The sequence below is a fragment of the Neoarius graeffei genome, chromosome 28 (assembly GCF_027579695.1).
Source record: "Neoarius graeffei isolate fNeoGra1 chromosome 28, fNeoGra1.pri, whole genome shotgun sequence".
NCBI lineage: Eukaryota > Metazoa > Chordata > Actinopteri > Siluriformes > Ariidae > Neoarius > Neoarius graeffei.
In genome coordinates, this window is record NC_083596.1 from 2,909,705 (window position 1) to 2,934,192 (window position 24,488).

The 24,488-nt window shown below is 41.0% G+C and overlaps 1 protein-coding gene across 2 annotated transcripts in view; it reads right to left on the reverse strand.

The window, feature by feature from the left end:
* Nucleotides 1–180: 180 nt before the first annotated feature.
* The window catches only part of LOC132875915 (nucleus accumbens-associated protein 2), a 70,049-nt gene continuing 45,741 nt past the window's right edge, over nt 181–24,488 (reverse strand). For both annotated transcript variants that reach the window (XM_060913068.1, XM_060913069.1), the window contains 5 exons: nt 23,515–24,358; nt 15,199–15,369; nt 13,388–13,493; nt 9,881–9,978; nt 181–8,986 (listed from right to left, as the gene is read on the reverse strand). In XM_060913068.1, coding sequence (XP_060769051.1) covers nt 8,523–8,986; nt 9,881–9,978; nt 13,388–13,493; nt 15,199–15,369; nt 23,515–24,322 — 1,647 coding nt within the window. In that variant the 5' untranslated portion in view covers nt 24,323–24,358 and the 3' untranslated portion in view covers nt 181–8,522. The remainder of the gene's footprint in view (nt 8,987–9,880; nt 9,979–13,387; nt 13,494–15,198; nt 15,370–23,514; nt 24,359–24,488) is intronic.

The following is a 24,488-nucleotide window of genomic DNA, read 5'->3' on the forward strand; positions in this document are numbered from 1 at the left end:
AAAATGCATACTGTCATTCTAAAATAAAAGTCTTGTAAAAACTGAATCGTGTAAAACTGATCTGAGTCATTTATAATGTTTATAGATTGAGCGATTAAACAGACATAACGTCATGTCAACATCATGATGTGCTCCAAGTTCCCTGATGGTAAATATGAATTAAAGACAAGCAGACAAGTGTTTGGTGAAATAACGAATTTTATAAGAAAGCAAACATTTTTGAATTGCATTTGTAAATGAATCAGTGAGTTGAATGACACTCGAGTCAAAAAGCAGTTCTGATCAAGGATTCGAATTCAAAGGGAAATTTCTCATGAAATCAGAGTCATTAAAAAGCGTAAACAACGGTTTCTTGTTTCCGAAATAAAGTTTCCATGTTTCTTTGTCTCAGTCCTGTGATATTGCCATATTAAAGGAAAACTTGGCTGTTTGAAGAGTCTCAGTCGTCAGTGTACAGTAAAACTCCGGCTGTTCTGCGTCCTGGGACCAGATGGACCTCTGAGTAGAGATCGTCAAAAACGAGAGAGAAAAACGAGCGAGAGAGAGAGAAAGAGAGATATTACCTGTAAAAAGCTGAAGCAAAGCTGTGAAAGGTTTACAGAACTTTAGCTACATGCTAACAAAATGTAAAAATTAGTGCACATTCGTTCTCTGATTGTCTGCGCTTTGAGCACATGGCTTTTTCTTTTTTTAAAGACAAACATGGCCTACATTCGCCGACTTTCACACCAAATGGTAAAGTGCTGGCATTCATTATTTTTCTATGAACAAAGACTCACTCACTCACACACACACACACACACACACACACACAATTCAGTCCTCATATTGTTTCAAGGGTCAAAGGTCATCCATGAATTAAAGCCAAATAAAAAAAAAAAGTTTGGGTTTTCACAAATCTGCTAAATGTTTGAATATTGCTTAAATATGAGAAAAAAAATCCCAATTTTTACAACGATACAAAACTGTTTTAAAAATCTCAGCACATTTAAACAGATCCAGTGTTCTGGAAGATTCTTGCTATCGTTATTTGTTATTGAACTACTGCAGATTTTATTATCACAGAAATCTAATGTGTCATCATAATTCAGATCAACAAACAGGTTGAGAATATTCTTAAAAAAAAAAAAACCATGGTCCAGATGTGCATAATTAGTTTTATACCCCAAGATGCTCAAATGTGTGAGTCTTGTTTTGAAAATGTGCTCTGACCCTCATCAGAAAACAATTTCTTTAAAAATCCATTTTTATTAAGAAGCACCTGCTGATTAAAAATTAAACAGCAGCATCTTTGTGAGTTAGAAACGATTCACTACCTACAGCATCATTCAAATATAAAACACAAAAAGCAGAAATGTTTATAATCAGGCTTTAAAACTCATTGTTTGGCCTTTTTTTTTGAGTGATGTGTCATTTGTGAATGAGTCGACTCTTTGAACTGAATCGTTTAAATGAACATTGAGAGCTGTCTCACATACAAGTCTTTCTTCTCAACATCTTCTCTTTTGTAGATGTTGGCAGTTCTAATAATCTGACAGTGTAACTGAATAAAAAAAAATGTTCAGAAAGCTGTGTTCAACATCAGAGCTGAATTCATTCATCTTCAGGAAGCAACTTAAACCAAATAAATCTTGCGTTGCTTTGTCTGTCTAAACACTGCACGTGGGTGTCCTCTGTGGCCACGTTTATGATTTAAATGGAACGAAAACAAACAGGTGACTTGCATCCCTGACGTCATCATTTATTTAAAAAAAAAGTCACAATATTGCAAACTATGTCCAGTTTAGAACAAAATATTACTGAATCAAATGGGTTAAATGATCGGACAAACTGGAAAGATCAGGAATTCGCTTCACTAAAGCACACCAATGATTCATAATTCAGATACTAGAGATGACTCCCAAATGGATGTCATTTTGTTCTAAACAGGGTGTAATATCAATGAGTTTTTTTTCTTTTTTGAGCTAGAAGTCAACTCTTTTTGATGAGTCAAATGATCTGATTCACTGAAAAGAGCAGCCATTCCAATCACACAGATTATTCACCATAAGAGTCAACTCTTTCAGCTCCCAGTGGGCTCCTTCCTCTTTTGTTCTCAACCAGACAAAATATGAATGAGGTGTTCAGGAACTGAAAGAGTTGCATCTTATTGGTGAACTGAATCAATGATCTGACTCATTTAACAGAGCTGGAATTCCCATCATGACAGCATACAGATGATTCATGATTCATTAACAGGAGTCAACCCTTACGCCTCCCAAACAGTGTCTTGCCTTTTGCTTTCTATCACTGAAGCACACTAATGATTTATAAGTCATCTATAAGAGTCGACTCCCAAAAGGCTCCTTGCCATTTTGTTGGACATTGGACATAATATTAGTGAGTTGATTGACAGCCAAAAGAGTCGACTCATAATGGTCAGTTGAGTCAAATTATCTGACTTGCTGAAAACATTAGGAATTCCCATCACTGAAGTAGACTAATGATTCACGAGTCACCCAAGAGTCGACTCCCAAGACTCGATATATGAATCGACTCCTTGCTATTTTGTTCTAAACCAGACATAGTGAGTTGTTTGAGATCCAAAAGAGTCGATTCATGGCTCTTGATAGTCATGATTCATGGCTATGTTCAAACATATGAAGGAATACAAGTACACAAAAACTCCAAATAAAACAAAAACAAATCTCTCACACACTTTTTTTTTGGGGGGGGGGGGGGGGGGGAGCCTACCCTTCTTTTGCAGTTTGTGCAAAAGTAATCAGTCGTTAGTGCCAAAATTTAGAGACTGTGAAGTCTTAATGACAGAAGTAGCATCTACAATGTAAAAAAGAAATACGTACAGACACATAAATTATCCTGTCACTCCACATCGGACAGCGTTATGCTACCACAAACAGCGCTTTCCCACCGTTCGGTTTAGCGATAAACATTCTTCTGAGTTCCTCTCAGCATCTAGTGCAATAGTTTACATCGATTCAGAGAAAAACAAATGAAAGATAAATTTTGGGATATTGCAGGTGCAGATGTTTTTTAAAAAAAAATAAAATAAAAAAAGAACTCTTTACGGGTCGTGCAACTGATAAAAAAGCAGGATTAAATACGATTCCTACAAGAGCAACAAATGGATCATTTACGGCGCTACAGTACGTCATTTACTCCGATCTGCTAGCAGGTTGCATACATCACGCACGCTAAATGCATGATCGTACAGAGGATTCCACCTCTCAAACTGGAGGTCTGCACTATACATAACGCCGCTGTTTGGATCATTGCTCAACATGCACCAGAGACATCAGCTATTGTCAGAATCCTCAGGTATGTTTAAGTCGCTACGATAAAAAATAAATAGGAAAAAAAGGCCAATTTCTTGATTCTGTGGGTGAATTTTAGCTCTGAAATCATCACACGTCTCTCCTCGACCTTTCTGAGGTTTAACAGAAGAAGTGTTTGTCTGTTACACCAAAACGTCTTATTAAGGCACTGATACTCTTCCAATATCTATCTATCTATCTATCTATCTATCTATCTATCTATCTATCTATCTATCTATCTATCTATCTATCTATCTATCTATCTATCTATCTATCTATCTATCTATCTATCTATCTATCTATCCACACAGAGATTTATCTACAGCATCAGGAGTCAATATGTGTTCAACAAAAACAGAGTTTCCTCTTTACTACACAATAATCCACCGGAAAATGGATTTCGATCAAATTTCTGTTTTTATCTCAATTGCAGTTGATCATCCGAGGCATTCTGGTGTCTGAAGTTTCCTCTCTGGAGCTGCGAGGCTAATATTCTGCGTAAATATCCACCTCAAACCCGGTTTGGGACACTATATGACTTGTCATATCTAATCTATACATCAACTACGAACTAACTTTCACAGAGAAGCAGAACACCGGGACGTGATTCCGGACTTTTCGTCCTACTGCAGTTTGTTGTTCTCCACAGGATGACACAGAGTGCACTGTGTACACGCTTAAGCCCTATTTGGATGGGATTGGTTTTTCTTGAGGGGGTGTTGTGATGTCATTATTGCCAAAGTATAAAGACATCGTTATCTTACAGATATGTGTCTGGAAATCGGATTCGGTCCTGAATGGTCCCTGTAGCTCGCTCATAGTTTCCTCAGCGTCATTGTTCACTTTCTCTCCTGTGGACCTTTAATGCATCTAAAAAAAATTAACAGCTCTTTCCATTAGGGGTTGGTGAAGAGCCAAAACATCTCCTCACCATGCTGCCTTTGACTTTCTTTGATTTTACGCAATATAAATGATGGAAGATTAGTAGTTTATGATGATGCATATGCAAAGGAAATAAAAAAATAGATTTACATTAGAATTTTACCATGTGACCACATCTCTTTAATTTTTTTTTTAAACAATAAATGCAGGATCTAACAGCTAACATAGGTAGATGTTCGTTCCTGGACTGCTTGAGTAAATCCTCTCTTGTTAAGTGTTCGCATGTTGGACAAACCAAATAACACTTAAGTTTGAGTTTTAGATTTAACAACTTCTTCTTTTTCTCAAAGACAAACGAGCGACAAAGAGAGAAGGTAGGTGTACAAAAGGCTAATGAGTGACACGGCTCCTATAAAACCATCCAAATTAATTTCAGAGCCTTGGATATTTTCACCAGGTATATATATTCCAGGTAAAACAAAACACACCAAGTGTGATCTGAGAGAAGTTCACTGTGGGATGGTCATCGAATCCTAATGCAACGTCAAAAAGTAGCAAAGTGCAATTTGTACTGTCCGTACCATGCTAACAAACTGGCTAGGAACATTTTTATAGCATTATGTAAGCCCCGCCTCCGACAGTTAAAAAGTTCAATTAAAACTTGAAGATAAATGTAAGCTCATAGCATGAGTTAATTTAAAAAAAAATAATTTGGACAGAACTGACTTGTACATGTTAGCTATGTTAGCCTCGTAGCTCCAGCATTCGGGTTCGAGGTGAAACTGTGTGCATTTGATTTTTATTTATTTATTTGGTTAAAATGTTCCTCTAAAGGCAAATTCAACAAACCTGAAGATTCTGACTGAGAGAAAACAAAATTTTGATTCAATTTCTGGCTTTCAAACTACAACAATACAACGCTCTTCCTCTTCTTTCTGATGATGGTTTGTGAAAAACAACAACAACAATCTGGATTTCTTCATTCCTGTGTCCTGGGAAAAATCCAAAGAGTCAAGTGTGCACGATCATCTCACACACTCTTTCAGGAGAAAAGTATTGCAAAATCAGACACTCTGCAGGAAACCAAGCAGGAAAGGCAGAACGCACAGCGAGAGATTTGCTATAGATTATGCATCGTGAGTATGAAATTAAAACCAAAAAATAAACCCCAAAAAAAGGAAAAAAAGTGTCTGAGCTCGTAGTGTTGAAATTTCACTGAAATTTCTTCGTCGAATTTTTTTGTATCGATTGCGAGGGAGAACAAAAGGGGTGAAGAACTCAGTCACTTCAGTTTCTCCATCACCTCCCTCAGTTCAAGTGCAAATGCTAAAAAAAAAGCCAGCAAGAAAACGATAAAAATGATACCAGTCTCATATTAAATAATCTACAGTAGAGAACCACAAGCAAAGAAACTTTTTTTTTTCTTCTGACCCTCACAGTGAAAAGTAGTTCGTTTGTTTTTCTAAACAGGGCCACGATGGAGACCATCCGGATACCGAAGGGAAACAAAACAAAACTAAAAAAAACTTTCTTCGAGGTGTCCGCATTGAACTTGCGACGCTGTGGTTCTGAAAATCGTATTATTTTTGTTTTGCATGCAAGCATCGTGGCTTTAAACGCTCCAGTATGGACTGTACATACACAAGTCCATCTGTGTTTGTGAAAAAGGCTCTTTGTTGTTTCAGGATTATTGTAAATGACAGCTGAGGTTGTTTTAAACAAACACAGGCATTGCTTTGGGTTTTAAAGGAATACTCCAATGGACATCGAGTCGAAAATCTCCATACACCACATCTGCATTGTGCACATGATCGATCCAGCAACCGGCATTTAATCAGCAGCAAGAAAACAGCAGAAGAGCTCTTTACCCCAAACTGTGGACAGCGGAGTCTCTTACACACTGGACATGAAACAGGTCATTTTCTAAATTTATAAACTGGGACAGAAGTGTTAATATTGCTAACGATAAAAAATCCAGCAGGCTGAGAGATAAAACAGAAGTTCACGCTCCATGATAAGGGCATAAACAAACTCCTGCTGGTTGAGCTTTAATTAATGAGATTAAAGGAAATCGTTAAACTTGTCCAAATTCCTCAGTCGTTAAAAAAGAATTTAAAAAAAATTAAAGTCGGCCCTAAGATAAAATGTCTTGGCGAAATTTAACTTTGTGAATTACATCTCTTATTTTATAAAATCTGCGCTTTTATTATTGAAAAGACTGAGCTCTGATTGGTCAATAAAGTCACACCCAAAGTGAATGTAACCACAAATACGTGTCCTTTCCCCTTCAGTGAATCGGCTTTTCTTTTCCGTTTTGCCGGATTAATTTTATTCCTGTTTGGCCTGAAAACGCAGGAATGTTCTCATGTGTCTCCCATGTTACCATAGCAACGGCTCAACTATCATAAATCCATGGAACTACTTTTCCTGATGGTGTCAGGATACCAGGAAGTAAAGTCACTGGAACAATAGGACTTTCTTACTGCATTGCTCCAGTGTTGGAAAGTAACCAATATGAAGTAAAGTTGATTTTCTTTCACATCTGTTTAATCTGAACACTTTACGGAAGTTGCGTTTTATCGTCACATATTTTTTAGCACGTGCACGTATCATGCGGTTCTCTCGTTGTTAGTGCCTCCTTGTGGTAAACGTTTTGGGGAACTCAGTGTTGGCATCATGTCAGTTAACGGTATCCTTCGCTCCTGTTGGTAGTCACCTCAATCGCAGGATTAGTTTAACTCAGGACCCGCCCACTTCACGCCGTGAACAGTTATTTCACCTGTCGCTAAATTTCACCGAGCTCTGGCTGCCACATCGCCGCTGTTGCCTGCCTGTGTGCACGCCCCTATAGACTTCTACTGTAAGTAAATTAATTTCTGCTAGCACCGCTGGCGCAAACTGTTACTCTCATTCAGGATCTTCCTCCTTTAGTATTCTTATTATTATTATTCTCCTAACATTTTCAAGGACGCTATTTCTCCCTCAGTTTTCAACCAATCATCACCAAATTTCACATGAAGAATCCCTCTGGGCTGAATTACGTTGCTATGACTTTTGGTGCTGATCTGGATCACTGATCTGGAATGATCCATGAAAAACAGGATTTATTTCAATCACTTACAACTCTGTCAATTTTCATGTTTTTTTTCAATCAGTTTTTTTTATTTTATCTTGTTCAGGGTGTCAGGATGCAACTTTCCCTCACTAAGTGTCATTCTCCATCTCTTACCATTCCAGATCTATAGGGTACGGTGACCAGAGGTCCCGGTTTGTAACAGCTAGCACAAATCACTGTGGCTTTTGTCACTGTCTCTATCTAGTTTTAATTACATGTAAAAAAAAAAAGTCCCGTTCTCTTCTCATGTTCAAGGGAACGTGAATACGTTCTTGTATAGAGAATAAACTACTGATGCAGTGGATCGAGATCAGATGAAAATATTCCAGAGTATTCCTTTAAAATGTTATTTTGGGATCTTGGACCGAGATCCTAAACGAGCTCGAGCTTTCAATCGCCGCAGCCGTTCGCATGCACAGTGTTTTCCCGATGGACAATAGAGTAATGTAATTTCATTTTCTTGGGAGGTTTCGTTTTCCTGGAAAGTACAGAACATTCAGTGTATCGCAAAAAGAAATCTCTCCAGAGGAAGGTCACGGAGGTCCTTTCAGGTCTCATATGGCCTCATGAGACGCTTACAGACGTCTTCCATTGCACTTTTGGCTAAAAAATCTGATGGTTAAAGAAGTGCATGAGTTCATCTCAGCACGAGTGCAAATCTTTTTCAACTTACATAAGCAATGCCTGTGTTTGTCCTGTTAGCTCACTCTACCCAGCATGCACTGCTGCACATGGGCGTGGTTCACTTCTGATATGTTCCGTGTTTCAGTACTGTTTTTAATTCGTCCTGATTCACTTGGAAAAAAGTCACACCTGGAGTGTGTACGGAGGAGCACATTTTCCAAAGCTGCACCTTGGTATAAAAAGAAAAGCGAGAGGCCACGCCTCTTTTACCGCCATTGTCAGTCTCAGTAAAGGAGGCGTGGCCTTTGTATACATCAGTCTCAGTAAAGGAGGCGTGCGTAGATAAGGAGGTGTGGCCTCTCTGCCTGTCAGTCTTGCGTCTTTTTCCTTCTACTCTTTTTTGCCATTTATAAAACTTCAATTACATTCACATCATCATCTAATGAACTTCACTTAAGGCGATAACGTATCTGAACACCTGCACTACATTCAGTCTAGGGGAAGTTGATAAGGGCGCACTAAAAGCAGTACTGAAACACAGCCCGGCTTCTCCAGCCACACGTTCCTGTTCAAACACCAGCAGCTTTTCACTGCTCGTTTATCCTCAGACCCTCCCCAAACTCCTCCTCCTGCTGTCCATCATGTGCCAGACGACCCTGAACTCCACCCTCGACCCCTAGAAGAAGAGAATTCGCCCCTAAAGTCTCCTCCACTCCCTCGGCAATGGCTCCTTCCTCCTCCTCCTCCTCTTCCTCCTCCGCCTGGCCCTCGATGAGCTCCGGACTCTCGTTATCCAGCGGCTGCTGAGTTCTTACAGCATCCTTACGCTCTCCGAACAGCGGCAGCTGCTTGCAGTCTGGGTCAAAGGTCAACGGAACACCCAGGTTAAGCCCTGCCCCTGAGCCACGGTACATGTCGATGCCTTCAGGCAGCATGGACTTGATCTTGGGGAGCCATCTTTTCCTGACACGGCGCGCGTTGGTGCACATGTCGGCGGCGATCACGTTCATCTCACTCTCTTTGAAGTTGGGTGCAAAATTTTGACAGTAGACTGAAAAAAGGAGAGAGAAAGGAGAAATAAAAACATTTAACTGACAGATAAAACACCTGAAACAAGTAAAGGAGGTGTGGCCAGTGTGCCTGTCTATCTTAGTAAAGGAGGCGTGGTCTGTGTGTCTGTCAGTCTTAGTAAAAGAGGTGTGACCTTCCTATATGTCAGTCTGAGTAAAGGAGGTGTGGCCTGTGTGTTTATCAATCTTAGTAAAGGAGTCATGTCCCTTGTCTTGGTCAGTCTTTGTAAAGGAGGCGTGGGCTTTGTACATATCAATCTTAGTAAATGAGGCGTGGCCTGTGTGTTTATCACGTTTAATAAAGGAGGTGTTTCTCTTGTGCCTGTTAGTCTTCGTAAAAGTGGCGAGGCCTGCATGTACGTCAGATTAGTCATGGAGGCGTGGCCTTCAAAACTGTTAGTCTGAGGAGTCTCAGTGTAGAAGGTGTGGCCTGTGAAGAAGGTGTGTCCTTTGTATTTGTCAATCTTAGGAAAGAAGGCGTGGCCTCTGTCTATGAGTCCCAGTGATGGAGGATTGGCCTCAATATTTATCAGTCCCAGGTAAGGAGGCGTGGCCTGTGCATATGTCAGTCCCAGGTAAGGAGGCGTGGCCTGTGTATCTGTCAGTCCCGGGTAAGGAGGCGTGGCCTGTGTATCTCTCAGTCCCTGTGAAGGAGGCGTGGCCTGTGTGCTTGTCAGTTTTGTACAACTTTTACAAATTCAACTCGAGATGTATCACATATACAAACTGTACTCACATTACACTGAAAACACGCCCCGATTAAAAAATTATCAGATAACTGATCAGCTCATTAACAAATGATTATGAATAATAATAATAATATAATTACAATAAATAAAATAATATAAAATCTCATCACAAAAAATTGAACATACGTTTGACGGCATTTAGAACGCGACTATCCAGAGGCTTTCTGCTCGGGTCACTGGTCGAGGAACGGATTCCAGTCCCACAGCTGTTCGCCAGAGTGTTTCTGTATACACGCACACACACACACACACCAGGAGGTGCAGGAGGAACGAAACACATGAGCAACCATCTATCATCACATTTCCATCTAAACACACACACACACACACAGGAAAGCTTTTTGTGATATTCCGGGTTTTTAATTTCAATGTAAAATTCAACAGGGGCAGAAAAGTGTATTGTTATTTTTTGATCTTCATTTCCATCAGCTGTATGAACACAGCATCTCACTGGCTCTGTGGTGGGATCTGAACTCATGACCTTCTGGTCTCTAGGGCAGAACATTAAGCAGCGAGGCACTCCTTCACCTGAGAACTGCTCAGCGAGTCTCTGTAGCTCGGGGGAATGTGTTTCACAGTTGATTCGCTGAAAGAGCTTCTGAATGACATGATCAAACCTGTGATCTTCCTTTTACAAGGCCGACGCCTTGCCTGTGGGCCATCACGCGCTGCACGTGCTCAAACAAAACACATACTCTGAGATAGACACACACACACACACACACACGAGATATACACCTACATACAGCGCCCTCCACAATTATTGGCACCCGTGATGTTAATACTTTGTACAACTCCCTTTTGCCAACAAGACAGCACTTAATCTTCTCCTATAACATTTCACAAGATGGGAGAATACAGAGAGAGGGATATTCGACCATTCCTCTTTGCACAATCTCTCTAAATCATCCAGAGTCCTGGGTCCTCTCCTATGCACTCTCATCTTCAGCTCACCCCACAGGTTTTCAATTGGGTTGAGGTCTGGGGACTGAGATGGCCATGGGAGGAGCTTGATTTTGTGTCTGGTGAACCCTTTTTGTGTAGATTTGGCCACATGTTTAGGGTCATTATCTTGCTGAAGGATGCAGTGACGACCCATCTTCAGCTTTCGGGCAGAGGCCACCAGATTTTGATTTAAAACGTCCTGGTATTTCAAAGAGTTCATGATGCCATGCACCCTAACAAGGTTCCCGGGGCCTTTGGAAAAGAAACAGGCCCACAACATCACCGATCCTCCCCCATACTTCACAGTGGGCATGAGGTGCTTTTCCGCATACTCATCTTTTGTGTTACGCCAGACCCACTTAGAGTGTTTGTTGCCAAAAAGCTCTATCTTGGTCTCATCTGACCAAAGCACACGGTCCCAGTTGAAGTCCCAGTACCGCTTAGCGAACTCCAGACATTTACATTTATGCTTGTAAGTGAGAAAAGGCTTTTTTTTATACAATTCTCTAACAGTGAGCTTTGGAGAACTTTTTACTTCTCTTCCCATCCTCCTCACTGTGCGTGGTGGCAAGATAAACTTGCATCCTCGTCCAGGCTTGTTTGCCACTGTTCCAGTTGTTTTAAACTTCTTGATGATCCCTCTGACTGTAGATATGGGCCGGTGTAGGCGAGCGGCTATTTTCTTGTAGCCATTGCCTGACTTATGAAGGTTGACACACATCTGCCTTACTTGAATGGTGTGTTCTCTTGTCCTTCCCATGTTGAAGAGTGGATAAGAGAAATAGGCCTCTGTGTCACATCATATTTATACCCCAGGGAAACAGGATGTGATGAATTACTAATTAAAGGTTCCTAGATACTCTGATCAACTTTATAAACTACAGTAGAAATGACAGAAATGCTTCAATTATATTTATTTTCTAGGACTTGTTATGGGTGCCAATAATTGTGGAACAGGTCATTTTATGAAAAATAATTATTTCTTAGTCAGGGATTTTTTTTTTAATTCACTTGACTTAAAGGTTACATTTTTCTACAATTTTCAGTGTGAGATTATGCTTCTGCAACAAAAATTTAATTTATTTTAAGGCTTTTAACACATCTTAACCAGGGGTGCCAACAATTGTGGAGGGAACTGTATATACACTCTGAAGTGGAATAATGCACAGTCCCACCTAAGGGGGTGGAGTTAAAATCAGAAAGCGATCAAAAATCCAAACAAAATTCATATTTTTCTTCTAATATAATCCTCAGGCGGCACGGTGGTGTAGTGGTTAGCGCTGTCGCCTCACAGCAAGAAGGTCCTGGGTTCGAGCCCCGGGGCCGGCGAGGGCCTTTCTGTGCGGAGTTTGCATGTTCTCCCCGTGTCCGCGTGGGTTTCCTCCGGGTGCTCCGGTTTCCCCCACAGTCCAAAGACATGCAGGTTAGGTTAACTGGTGACTCTAAATTGAGCGTAGGTGTGAATGTGAGTGTGAATGGTTGTCTGTGTCTATGTGTCAGCCCTGTGATGACCTGGTGACTTGTCCAGGGTGAACCCCGCCTTTCGCCCGTAGTCAGCTGGGATAGGCTCCAGCTTGCCTGCGACCCTGTAGAACAGGATAAAGCGGCTACAGATAATGAGATGAGATATAATCCTCATAACTCACTTTCCTCATGTCACATACAGAAGCTGTGAAATGTTTCAACATGGACGATGTTTCTAGATAGTTGACGATTCGCAGTTGTTTTTCTGAATGATGATGATGATGCGAATAATCTTACTCGCCTATTAAACTGTTTGCACACAAGTCGAATATGCACAATAGTTGCACTGATTCATTTCATTGATTGTCTTTCAGTATGACTCAGTGACCCAAATCACCCAATCGCTACAGGCCTACAGAGGTTTAATCCGTTTCCCTCCCGTTACTTGTTTTTGACCATTTTGATATTCTGGTGCATCAAAAATAAAAACGGTGAACTATAAACGCGTCTAACGTTATATAACATGGAGAATGTTCACTATAAACACGTCAAGGTTGAACACACACACACACACACACACAGATAGATGTTATTTCTTATTAAGGAACTCAAAACATTCTCCGTATCAGAAAGTAAGCAAAGTGAGGATCAGATCTTTCAGGAAGGAAAATCGAGGTGAGACGAGACAAGGCGAGGTGAGAGCACCTACACAGCAAAATCCCCCAGTGCTGACATTTGTATCCACGTGGAGAAATATAAACACTGTAGGTGTGAATTTAACACTGGGGATTTTTCTGTGCACTAATGTGGAACTGGGGTAAAGGGGCTTCCTGGGAGTCATTTAATATCAGAGACTTCAATCCTCCCACACAACTGTCAACCAAGACTGCACGTTTGGCTTTTTTTTGTCTTTGCCCAACGTTCGTCCACAAAATGTATGAAGGTTGCGGTGAAGATCGTGTCCCGAGATTGAATAATAACAAAAGACGCGTTATCTCTCCAGTTAAGATGAGAAATAAAACCATTAAAACCATTCATTCATGTATTTGATATGATCTTATCACTTTATTCACCTTTTACACTCCATCAGTAGGCTGGCACTGTATGATCGTTGCTATATTTATGTCTCAGGAGACGCCATCTTGTTCTTGTTGGTGTTTAAATTAAAACGTTTCCAAACAATTTTCAATTTACAAAATTTTCCCTGAGCGTATTTCCACAAACCTGTCGAAGAAAGTCGCAAGCAGTCGCCTCAACAAGACCTTGTGTTTAATCCCAGCACACAAGTGGCAGTTCATCAGCTGTCCTCTGGTCATGAACACTCCCGAACCTATGTACACACACACACACACACACACACACACACACACACACACACACACACACACACACACACACACACACACACACACAGAGTGTCCATAAACAGTGCTCTGTTGTCCCACAGTAGTGTGTTTGCGACTCTGGTGGCACAAAATAAGCTCAGAATGTAAATGTAACACACACACACACGGCCCATTACATCACCCGAACAAACAACTCGGACTGTTTACTTGTGGGCAAAATGACGCACATGAGGTAAATTTAAACTCAGTTTCTCCTGAACGTGTCGTTTACAGCATCGAAATAATCCTTTACAGCACAGTGCTGTTGAATTCTGCGCTTGCGTTAACATTACCATTTCTGTAGCATCTTGAACGTTGGATGCAAAAGAGACATTTCTGGAACGTCTCTGAAAGGAGTCTCCAGTGTCAGCGCTTTCTAACAATCAGGCTACGTTCACACTGCAGGCTGAAGTGACTCAAATCCGATCTTTTCGCCCATATGTGACCTGTATCCGATCTTTTATTGACAATATGAACGACACAGATCCGATTTTTTCAAATCCGACCCAGGCCGTTTGAATATGTGGTCCTAATTCCGATTCCTATCCGCGCTTTTCATATGCGACTTCAGTCTGAACCGCCAGGTCGCATTCATCCGACTTACACGTCATCAACAAGCCACAAACGTCACTATTCTGCGCTGAAGTAGGCGGCGGGTCTCTCAAAAAAAGTTACAACAACATGGCGCATATGACATCAATGCGAGGGACGCTTCGGGCTGTGAAGGTTCTGAATCTTCTCAATGGAAGGACGCAGAGGTTAGGGAGCTGATTTCCATTTGGGGGGATGCAGCTATTCAAGCTAGATTGGATGGGTCATACCGCAACCGGGCGGTTTTACTTCCGTAAACACTGGCCATGCTCACTGCGTGTGACGTCGTCGTATCCTGCAATGCGCATGCGGAACACTTTTAGGTCGCTTTTCGTTCATACTGAGGATCACATACAAGTCGCATATATTTGTTAATGTGAACGACCTCACAAAAAAATCGGATTTCACAAAAAAATCGGAATTGAGCATTAAGCCTTGCAGTGTGAACGTAGCGTCAGAGATGAAACTGGAACTTTCGGTTTTCTGAGACTTCAGGACACACGAGCTGTTTACGTTTCTTTACCGTTTCACCATAACACAACAAGCTGCCATTTTTTTTGTCTTATTAACTTCAAGAGAAAAAAAGAAAGGTGGTGAGGGAACGACTGTTTGTTTATCGCTGCTATAATGTAAGCCAGACCAGGAACTAACCTGTTTCAGTGATGTTCGAGAACATGAAACGTAACTATAAACGGATAAAAAGTACATGTGGTTCTTTAAGTACTTTACAAAACAACACCGCAATCATTGATATAAAGGAATAAAAGACTTCACAATGTGATGTTTTAGTAGAATAATGAATATTAATTAACGTTATCAGTAACGCTGTCGCTTCATCACACCATCCTCAGCATCGTCATTTATTATTTTCCTCAGACAGCACAACACGGTGCGATGGAGTGTTTTATTCCTCATTACTGTGCTAATATGGTGATGAGATGCAAAAGCTGATCCATGCTGTCCAACATGGCGGCACCGTCTCTAGCTTAACGTAGTAAGGTTTTCAGATCTAACATAAATTTAAAAAACAAACAAAAAGGATAAAACCAATCCACTCACCGGCAACGAGTTCGAGTTTTTCCCCCGGGTCGCCCTCCGTGTAGAGTTTGGGGTGGCAGCGGTAGCCGATTTGGCTAATAAGGCTTGCGGGCAGAGCCACCAAATCACGACGTAGCAGGACACAGGGACGACTCTCCAGAGGCACAGGAACCATCTCGGGTTTATCCGTCACTGAGGGACAGAGACCCGCGAAAAAAATCACACCATCAACAACAGCCTGGGACACTCAGAGACACTGATCCCAAATATAGAAGCTAATTTACATATTCAAATCTCACAAGCTCTTTACAAAAAAACCTCATGAATAATAAAATCTCGTATATGATGTCACACATGAGAAATACTTAAATGAGGGTTTTTTTTTTACATGCAATATTTTTTCCCTCATAGCTGTGACGAGATCCGATCTCAGATGTTGCCGAGGACTAAAATCGAAACTCAGATTCACTTCATGGTTCTGTAATTACACACAAACTCTAACGCAGACTAAAGACAGTGGGACGCGTTGAAAAATGCAAAAAACTATATGAACGCGACACGTGTAAACGAGTGTAGACGTGAATGACATCCTTTTTAAAAGCAACTTAACAGCAGGAACTTTGAGAAAGAGGCATCATTTGGAGAAACGTGACCCAAACAAACATTTAATTAAGTTTTTATTTCTTTAGTCACGTTTTAAAATTTACACACAGTCTCTGTTCCTGAAGCGACTTTTAGTCACAATACTTTCGCAAAATGAATCGATTTGCATTGACTCCTCCCACTGCTTGACCCTGATTTGCTTATTCATTAAGGAAAACACATAAAAACAGACAAGAAACAGGTGGCACGGTGGTGTAGTGGTTAGCACTGTCGTCTCACAGCAAGAAGGTCCGGGTTTGAGCCCCGTGGCTGGCGAGGGCCTTTCTGTGTGGAGTTTGCATGTTCTCCCCGTGTCCGCGTGGGTTTCCTCCGGGTGCTCCGGTTTCCCCCACAGTCCAAAGACATGCAGGTTAGGTTAACTGGTGACTCTAAATTGAGCGTAGGTGTGAATGTGAGTGTGAATGGTTGTCTGTGTCTATGTGTCAGCCCTGTGATGACCTGGCGACTTGTCCAGGGTGTACCCCGCCTTTCGCCCGTAGTCAGCTGGGATAGGCTCCAGCTCGCCTGCGACCCTGTAGAACAGGATAAAGCGGCTAGAGATAATGAGATGAGACAGACAAGAAACATTGTTCTGCTGAATGTTCATATGAAAGACATCCATAGATGATTTATGTGAATAAATCTGCTTGGATATTTTTGTGTTTTATTTTTATATGTACACGTACGTACTGTGTATCTGGGCACGTTTCTACGATAAACACATGAGATACTCTGAATATTTAAAAAGCATGATACGGTTCATTTAAACACTCGATTATATCACTGACTCCTTAAAGAGAAACTACACACACTTACTACAGGTTAGTAAATTGATTCCCAACTGAAACAAACTGTTAAACAAACAAACAAACAAACAAAAACAAAAAACAATGCATGTCACGTCCTTCCGCAGCCAGCATTGCAATCTGATTGGCTAAAATTTTAACATGTTTATTTTAAAGACAGTTAGAGTGAGGAAATTTCTACTTTTTGTATCTGATCTTCTTTTAACTGACCTCTACACACACACACACACACACACACACACACACGGCTCTCAGGTGTCCCACACTGTGACACTGCTGCATCCAAACTCATCACACATCGAATGGATTACAGGAAGATCAGAAATCTGAGGCTCCAGAGTGATGAGACTCAACCCCGCTTCATTCTTTCTTTCTTTAATCCAGTCCTTTATAAAGCGCTCCTGCAGCTTTAATTCCTTTATCTCTGTAATCAGTCCAGACTGTGACGATGCATCAACATGGCGTGATAAAGAAATCTGAAATATACCGTATGCACCATGAATTTCTCATTCTCATCTCATTACCTCTAGCCACTTTATCCATGAATTTATTTATATAAAAAAAGATTATCGTAACACCTTTACGTCTATGTGCTCAAGATTGTAAATTATTTCTCTATATCTTTATTTTTGTGCCAAACTCCTGCAATCTTGTTTTCGCTTCTTTTCTCATTTTAAGTCTGAAATTATATGAACTTGTTCATTTGTAATTGCTTTACAATTTAACTAAAATGCAACAAATCAAATTTATTTAAAGGTGATTTATTCAATATAATTAAAATGTATGAACCTTCCATTCTATCAAATTCTATTCTATTAATTTGCCTGATTAAAGTTTAATTTATTACACTTGTACAATTCTATAAACCACAATTTAATCAAGATTTACTTTTAAAAATTGAAAATTTGATCATATTAATTCTGTTCTGAATCTGAATTCTATTTTCATATGTTTTGTCGACTTCTGTTTACTGCGGTGTCAGAGGAGCGGCATGAAAAAGAATAAATCGGGAAGAAAGTAAATAAAGAAAATAAATGTTGATAAAGAATAAGAAAATGAAAAAAATGAGAGGAAAATAATTCAGAAATAAACACAAAAATAAATGAATAAGAAAATAAATAAAAATAAAAGACAATGAATAATAAAAAAAGATTAGGAAAATGAATGCAGAAATAATGATAAAATAATTGAATAAGAAAATAAATAAAAAACAAATATGAAAATAAAAATAAAATATAAATGCAGAAACAAAAATTTAAAAGATAAATAAATAAAAATAAAATAATAGTTAAAAGTTTTAAAACCTTTCTCTGGAATTAATCACTATAGATGAACATCTTCAGTGTAATAGGAAAATAAATGCAGAAATAAAATAAACAAATAAGAAAATAAAATTAAAAGAATATGAAAATAAATGTTGAAAAAGAATGAGAAAATGAATAAAAAATAAAAGTAAAAGATTAGGGAAATGAATGCAGACACAAAAATAAAAAAAATAAATGAATAATAAAATAAATAAAAATAAAATATGAAAATAAATGCAGAAACTAAAATAAAATAATAGGAAAATAAATCACAATAAAAGACTATGGAAATAAATGCTTTTATTTTTTTTCCTGACTGCTTTTTCAGTTGCTTGAATGGTCAAGCTGTCAATCAACTGGCTGTGGGCGGGCCTTCCTGTCCAGGCCGAGTCGTCAGTTCCTGCCCACATGAATCTCGCTTCGTAGTGTGAATGTGGTGTGAATCGGGAAGAAGGGCAGGGGCGTAGCTGGGGGGCCTGGGGTGCCCGTGACCCCCCCTTTCTCAGACCATACATTTTTCGAGTAGCCGCATAAGAATATTAGAAAAGCGCCCACTGTAATTTTTCTAACATTTTTTTAAACTAGATTGTCACCTCAGCCTCATTAGGGTTTCTATAACCTTGTATGGACTTCCTGGGGTTTGGGCATGAAAACCCAGTTTGTCAGAGTGTGTGCGGGAGAGGCAGATGTAAGTGCAGATATGGTAAATAATACACAGTGTGATATGAGCATAAAGTGCGTGAAACGCACACAACGGGCAAACAGTCCAAAACAGCAGGCAAAGTTGTAATCAAGGAAACAGGCGGGAGGTCAATCGAGGCGCGGACAGAATATCAGCGGCAAAACGATACAAGATCAAGGGACGAGAAACAGGAGTCAAAAAAACAGGAGGTCAACAAGAACAGGGACAGGAAACAAGGCTCAGTAAGGCACACGTGACGCGACGTAATACTTCGCATCGTCCTTGCATGGGTCCAGTCCTGAAATAGCTCAAACGTAGTTCGTTGATTAAAGACAGGTGTTCTTTGTTAACGGCGCACGTGCTGGAGCTCATTAGGCGCGCGCGCAGGAGACGCGCCTTCAGGTGCACGAGCCAAAACGTGCAGGACTGACACAGTTCTGCGCAAACGCAACACGATCACACTAGAAAGCATGGTCAAGCTGCCAGTGTAGCTGCAGTCTTCTGAATTGAGAATTATGAGTATTTTGTCTTGTGTTAATAATTCGCCATGTCAAAACAAGCGAAACTTTCCTCCTTCTTTCGATGTGAAGAGAGGTAAGCAATTTATTATATATTTTTTTCCATCAAAGTTGCATTTTGTGGCTTCGAAGCTAAGTTTTAGCGTGCCGTTTCTAGAACACAACATCAAGAAAACGTGGAAGAAACAGCAATAATGGAAGAGCCGGTTTCTAAGCTGCCTAAAACTAGCAATGGGAATGATTTTTTTGTTACGTAATGTACTCAGGCTGCCAGTCAGTATGTGACCCCCCCTTTGACAAATCCTAGCTACGCCCCTGAAGGAGAGGATCTATCTATCTATCTATCTATCTATCTATCTATCTATCTATCTATCTATCTATCTATCTATCTTTTAAATTTACTCCCTCTGTGTGTACACTGGCTGTTATCTGCTCTTATTCTTTTACACTTTCAGTCTTATTGCTGTCCTGTAACCGTGTTCTGTTTCCTCATGTTATTTTCCATGTAAAAGGACTCATTATTGACGTCTGTGTAAATATCCGGACAGTGTCGCAGGTCGTATCGCCGCCTCAGAGCTCGAAGCTCATTGGTTCGATCCTCAGCTCGGCTGCAAGTTTAATAAAAATTTTTGTTTTTTCCGGGACGTGATCAAATCCTGCTGTCTGTATAAAATCAAACAGTAAACATAAATATTCACTTACAACCTTCAATTTTTTAAATTATTGCCAGCGTAATTTTATAACGGAAGCTAATTTCAGGATTTACTGCTTGTATTGACGACATCATGATGACACCCCGACTCCAAACGAGCGTCTTGAATCAAATACAGAAAATAATTCACTCTGAAGGATGTTTTCAGGCAAAACGGTGTAACCGCTTTTAAACAAAAATAGTCTTCGAATAGCTGAAGTCATCAAAGCTACCCTTTTTTTAACAAGAAAATCAATGCTAGCATAATTTCATCAGTTATAAATGTTTATTTTTCACTTTTTAATATTTAAAGGGAGCAACTTGTTCGCAGCAGGCAGCGGAAACGACAACAAAATGGAGGGTCATGGATTTACTGCATTCAATCTAACTTAATTCAGTCTTATTTTATTTGTATATTGCGCTAAACATTGTCACAAAGCTTTAGAGAATATAATGTTTATGGAATTACAGATTTAGGTCCTGAATGAAGAAGCCAGAGGAGATCGTGGTGAAGAAACGCTCCCCGAGAAAAGTGCTTCAGTGTCTCAGTCTCATCATATTTAGAAATGAAAAAGTTTTCTCCTTAAGCGAAAAACACTCGTGTAAGATACTCGCTTTATTACACCATCTGAGAAAAAGAGCGAGCGAATCATGACTGCCTGTGAAGACTGGAGTCTTTATAATATAATATAAATAATATTTAAAAAGAAAGACTGAAAGTTGCCCTGTTTTTTGGTTTTAACTTTCACCCAGTATGGGAAACGAGGTTTTTCCATTTTAGTGAATCTCTGATTAAAATCTTTCAGTGGTTTCTTCCTTTTTTCTCGTATTTTGACTCATGCCATAACGGCCTGCCTTAAAGTCCTACATATTCATTAAGAACTTTCATTCTGACTTGTAGCTTTGCACCCCACAGCCACAGCTATGTCTCATTTCATTCCCAACAAGATGAAGAAGTGATCCCTTAATCACGTCTTAATATTTTAAACAAGACTCCTGCTCAATAAACCTTCCGAAAAACAAAGAAAAAAAAGGTCAGAAAACACGACGCTGTTCTGGTGAAGCTCGGTGAGAACACGCTCTTTAACGTACACGGCTCCGAAGCCAGAACGCACGCATCATAAACAGTTTCTAAAACACGTCATCACGGGGTCTGTTCACCGCACTGACCCGCTTTCCGACAAACAGATTCACTTTTTATTTATTTAATTTTTGATAAATCTATACAAGAAAAGTGGAACAAAAAAAAGTGTCACAATCACAATAATGTGCAATAAATCGAGCTCCATTTCCCTTTCGAGCGCAACCCTGAGTGTGCAAATGTTTTAGCACCCGAATACATTCTTTTATTTTTGATTAACTCCAGAAACATTTTAGAAAACTGTTGAATTCTGGATTCTTGAGGAGTCAGAAGGTGTCGATTTATTTCCTGACCGTAGCGCAGCTGCAATTCACAGGGTTTCACACGATATAAGGTTTTAGTCACCTTATATCGTGACTTGTATTGGCAACTAATCGCAATTAAATATTATACTTATCGGCCTATTCGGTTTTTAGCCGTGTTGAATTTAGTTCGTTTGGTCCACGGCAGGCGTCGCTTATCTGCACGATCTTCACGAGACTTGTGCGAGACTTTGAAACGTGAAGTGTCAGCCAGGTGTCAGTGCCGCCATTTTGAAAACTGTTTTCCAAACGAAATATTGCACAAAAACGAGTTTAAATGACGATTACTGCCTACTTTTGTCAAACTTTCCTGACTGCTATCAAAACAAGCAAAACTTCCGGCTTGATTACGTCAGCATTCGAAAGAGGGCGCGCGCGTCTTTTGACAATGTTGGCAGATGTTGGTCACTTTCCCTGTGTCTGAAATCGCTCCCTACTCACTATATAGGGCACTATATACCATTCTGTAGTGCTGTCCGAAACCTTAGTGAGGATTATTTACACCCTATATAGTGCACTCAAATGGCCCTTTTCCACTACCCTTTTTCAGCTCACTTCAGCTCGCTTCAGCTCACTTCAGCCCGACACGGCTCGCGTTTCGACTATCTAAGAAGAGCACGACTCAGCTCGCTTCAGCCCTGCTCAGCCCCCAAAACTCGCACGGTTTTGGAGTGGGGCTGAAGCGAGCCAAACCAAGCTGAGTGAGGCTAGGGGCGTGAGCAGACACTCCCCTGTGCACTGATCGGTGAGGAGGAGTGTCCTCACATGCCCCGCGAGCACGCTGGGATCTGTAAACACCGTAAACCCGGAAGAAGGAGAATTACGAGAATTATGAAGCCTTATGCGCCTCGCCTCATCTATACGCTCTTGCCAGTATCTGTTGGCGTTGTCGGCGACAACAAGCCACAGCACCAAGACCAGCAACACTAACGACTCCATGTCCTCCATGTTTATTGTTTACTATCCGGGTTGTGAGACTACCGCTTAAAAGGTCACTGATGTCACTGTTTGCGCCGCCTAACGACATCACCTGATGTCCACCCACTTTCGCTAACTCCACCCAATGTGTCCACCCACTTCCAGCCAGCACGGTTCAGCGCGATTGTAGTCAAAATGTAACTCCAACAGCCCCGCTCAGCTCAACTCAGCACGGCACGGCTCAGCCCAACTCAGCCACGTTGGTAATGGAAAAGCAGCAAAAGTATCCCACAATGCATCACGAAAAGTAGTGTACAACGATGGTCACTAACCAAAGCAATATATCCCATCATGCATTGCGGTCGCGCTGAAAGAAATCAAATTAAAAGTCTCAAATTTGATTTAATAAAAGGCAGCGGCAAAGAAGAAAGTATTCAGCCTTGATTTAAAAGAACTGAAAGCCGCAGGTACTTTGTATTGATTAATGTGGGAAATGCGATTAGTATAATATGGATTTCTCACAAAAACACACGCATGTATTTATTATTTTGAAACCCAACAGCTGACTGATCTGACGTTTTAATTGTGCGACAGTAATGACGTAAATACCAGCACGACGGACTAGTGTCCGAAAGAGTTTTTCCATTTTACCAATGAGCTCACTATATAGTCCTTTATATAGTAATTCCCTATATAGGGAGTAGGGAGTAGTGAACGAGTGAGCGATTTCAGACACAGGGAACGTTGGCAGATGTCGGTCACTTTGATTTCCGCTGTACATTTTACTTCTGTCCTACGATGTCTCGCACAGGTCTCAACGAATCTCGTTTACGGCCATTGCTTTGATATATGGACTGATATATTACAGAGCATATTTCAAACACTCATAACTTGCTATAGCAGCAACAAAATAGTGATCAAAAATGCATTCCTATATTTAATAAAATGAGATAAATAGAATTTTGATAATAAAAAATTTGCCTTCAGTTCCCCTTTACCACCCCCCCATCATTTCTATAGATTATAAATTTAAATAACTATTTTTAAAAAAATACAGTGAAGTTTTCTGTTGGTTTTTAACGTTTCTGGAAGGAGTCTCCAGTACCGGCGCTTTGTCACCTTCCGAGATAAAGGTGTAACTTCCTGAAATTAACTGTAACTCACACCATTAATGGTAACTCGAACTGGATAAAAATACATGTTCTTTAAATATGAACACCACTCCATAACAGATTCATGCATTTAATTCTTCTTTCGCTTTGCTAATTCCGTGTTTGAGATTAAACCTGATATTAATGTGTACTAGTGAAAGATTAAACACGGTGATATTTACTTGCGTAAGGATGTGTCGTGCGGCCGTACAGCTGTGCGAAAGCGTCCTCGCTGATCCCGTCGTAGTTCTCCTCGTCAAACTCCTCGTCCTCGTTCTGATAAGAGGTGGGGCTGTCCGTCGTGGGCAGGCTGGACGCCCCTGGGCTGGAGCGCTCCCCGGGCATGGTGGGATACGGGGGCATGCCGGGGTAGAAGATCGAGTTTCCTCGCACCCCAGAATTCCTCTTGGCTCCTCCCAGGAGGCTGAGTGGCGTCTCATTGCTCTCTGTTTTCACTCTGCGGAGTGAAGGTGACCAGCTGGGAGGAGCCAACATGACCGCTGCTGCCGCGGCGACGGTGTGGTTTGTGTTTGCGTTGTTGTTGTTGTTGTTGCTGGGGCTCTGAGGCTCCGAGCCGGGCTCGTCTGTGGCAGCGGTGGCCGAGTCACAGTGAGGCGAGTTAGCCTTGAACATGAGCTCCATGCCCCTCTCGACGATGTGCTGGATCTGCAGGTACCCGGCCGTGTACATGACCACGAGCTGCTCGCTGGCCGCCATCGTCAGCTTCCCCGTGTAACAGAAGGACAGGATTTGCTGGAAGCAGGCCGGAGTGACTGAAGAAGGCAGCTCGAATTCCGATTTGGCGCTGCCGCTGAACAGGTCACGGAAGTAGAGGCTGCTGGCAGCGAGGACGGCACGGTGCGCCTTAAACGCCTGCCCCTTCACCACGATGGACACGTCGCAGTACAGGCCCTGCAGGCGTTGCTCGTTCAGAGACACCAGCACGGCGCTGCCGAAGTTCGGGATCTCCATGTGCAGCAGCTGCGACATGGCGGCCCGCGTTCACACACACACACAGCGGCTCATCTGAGGACACAAACAGGGACACGGAGTCAGGCTGAGGATCACGGACACGCCTCAAGAAGGGTTTTCTTCAAGCACATGTTTATTTAACTTTAAAGGAGTCTCCAGTGTCCAGGAAAGAACTTCTTCTGCA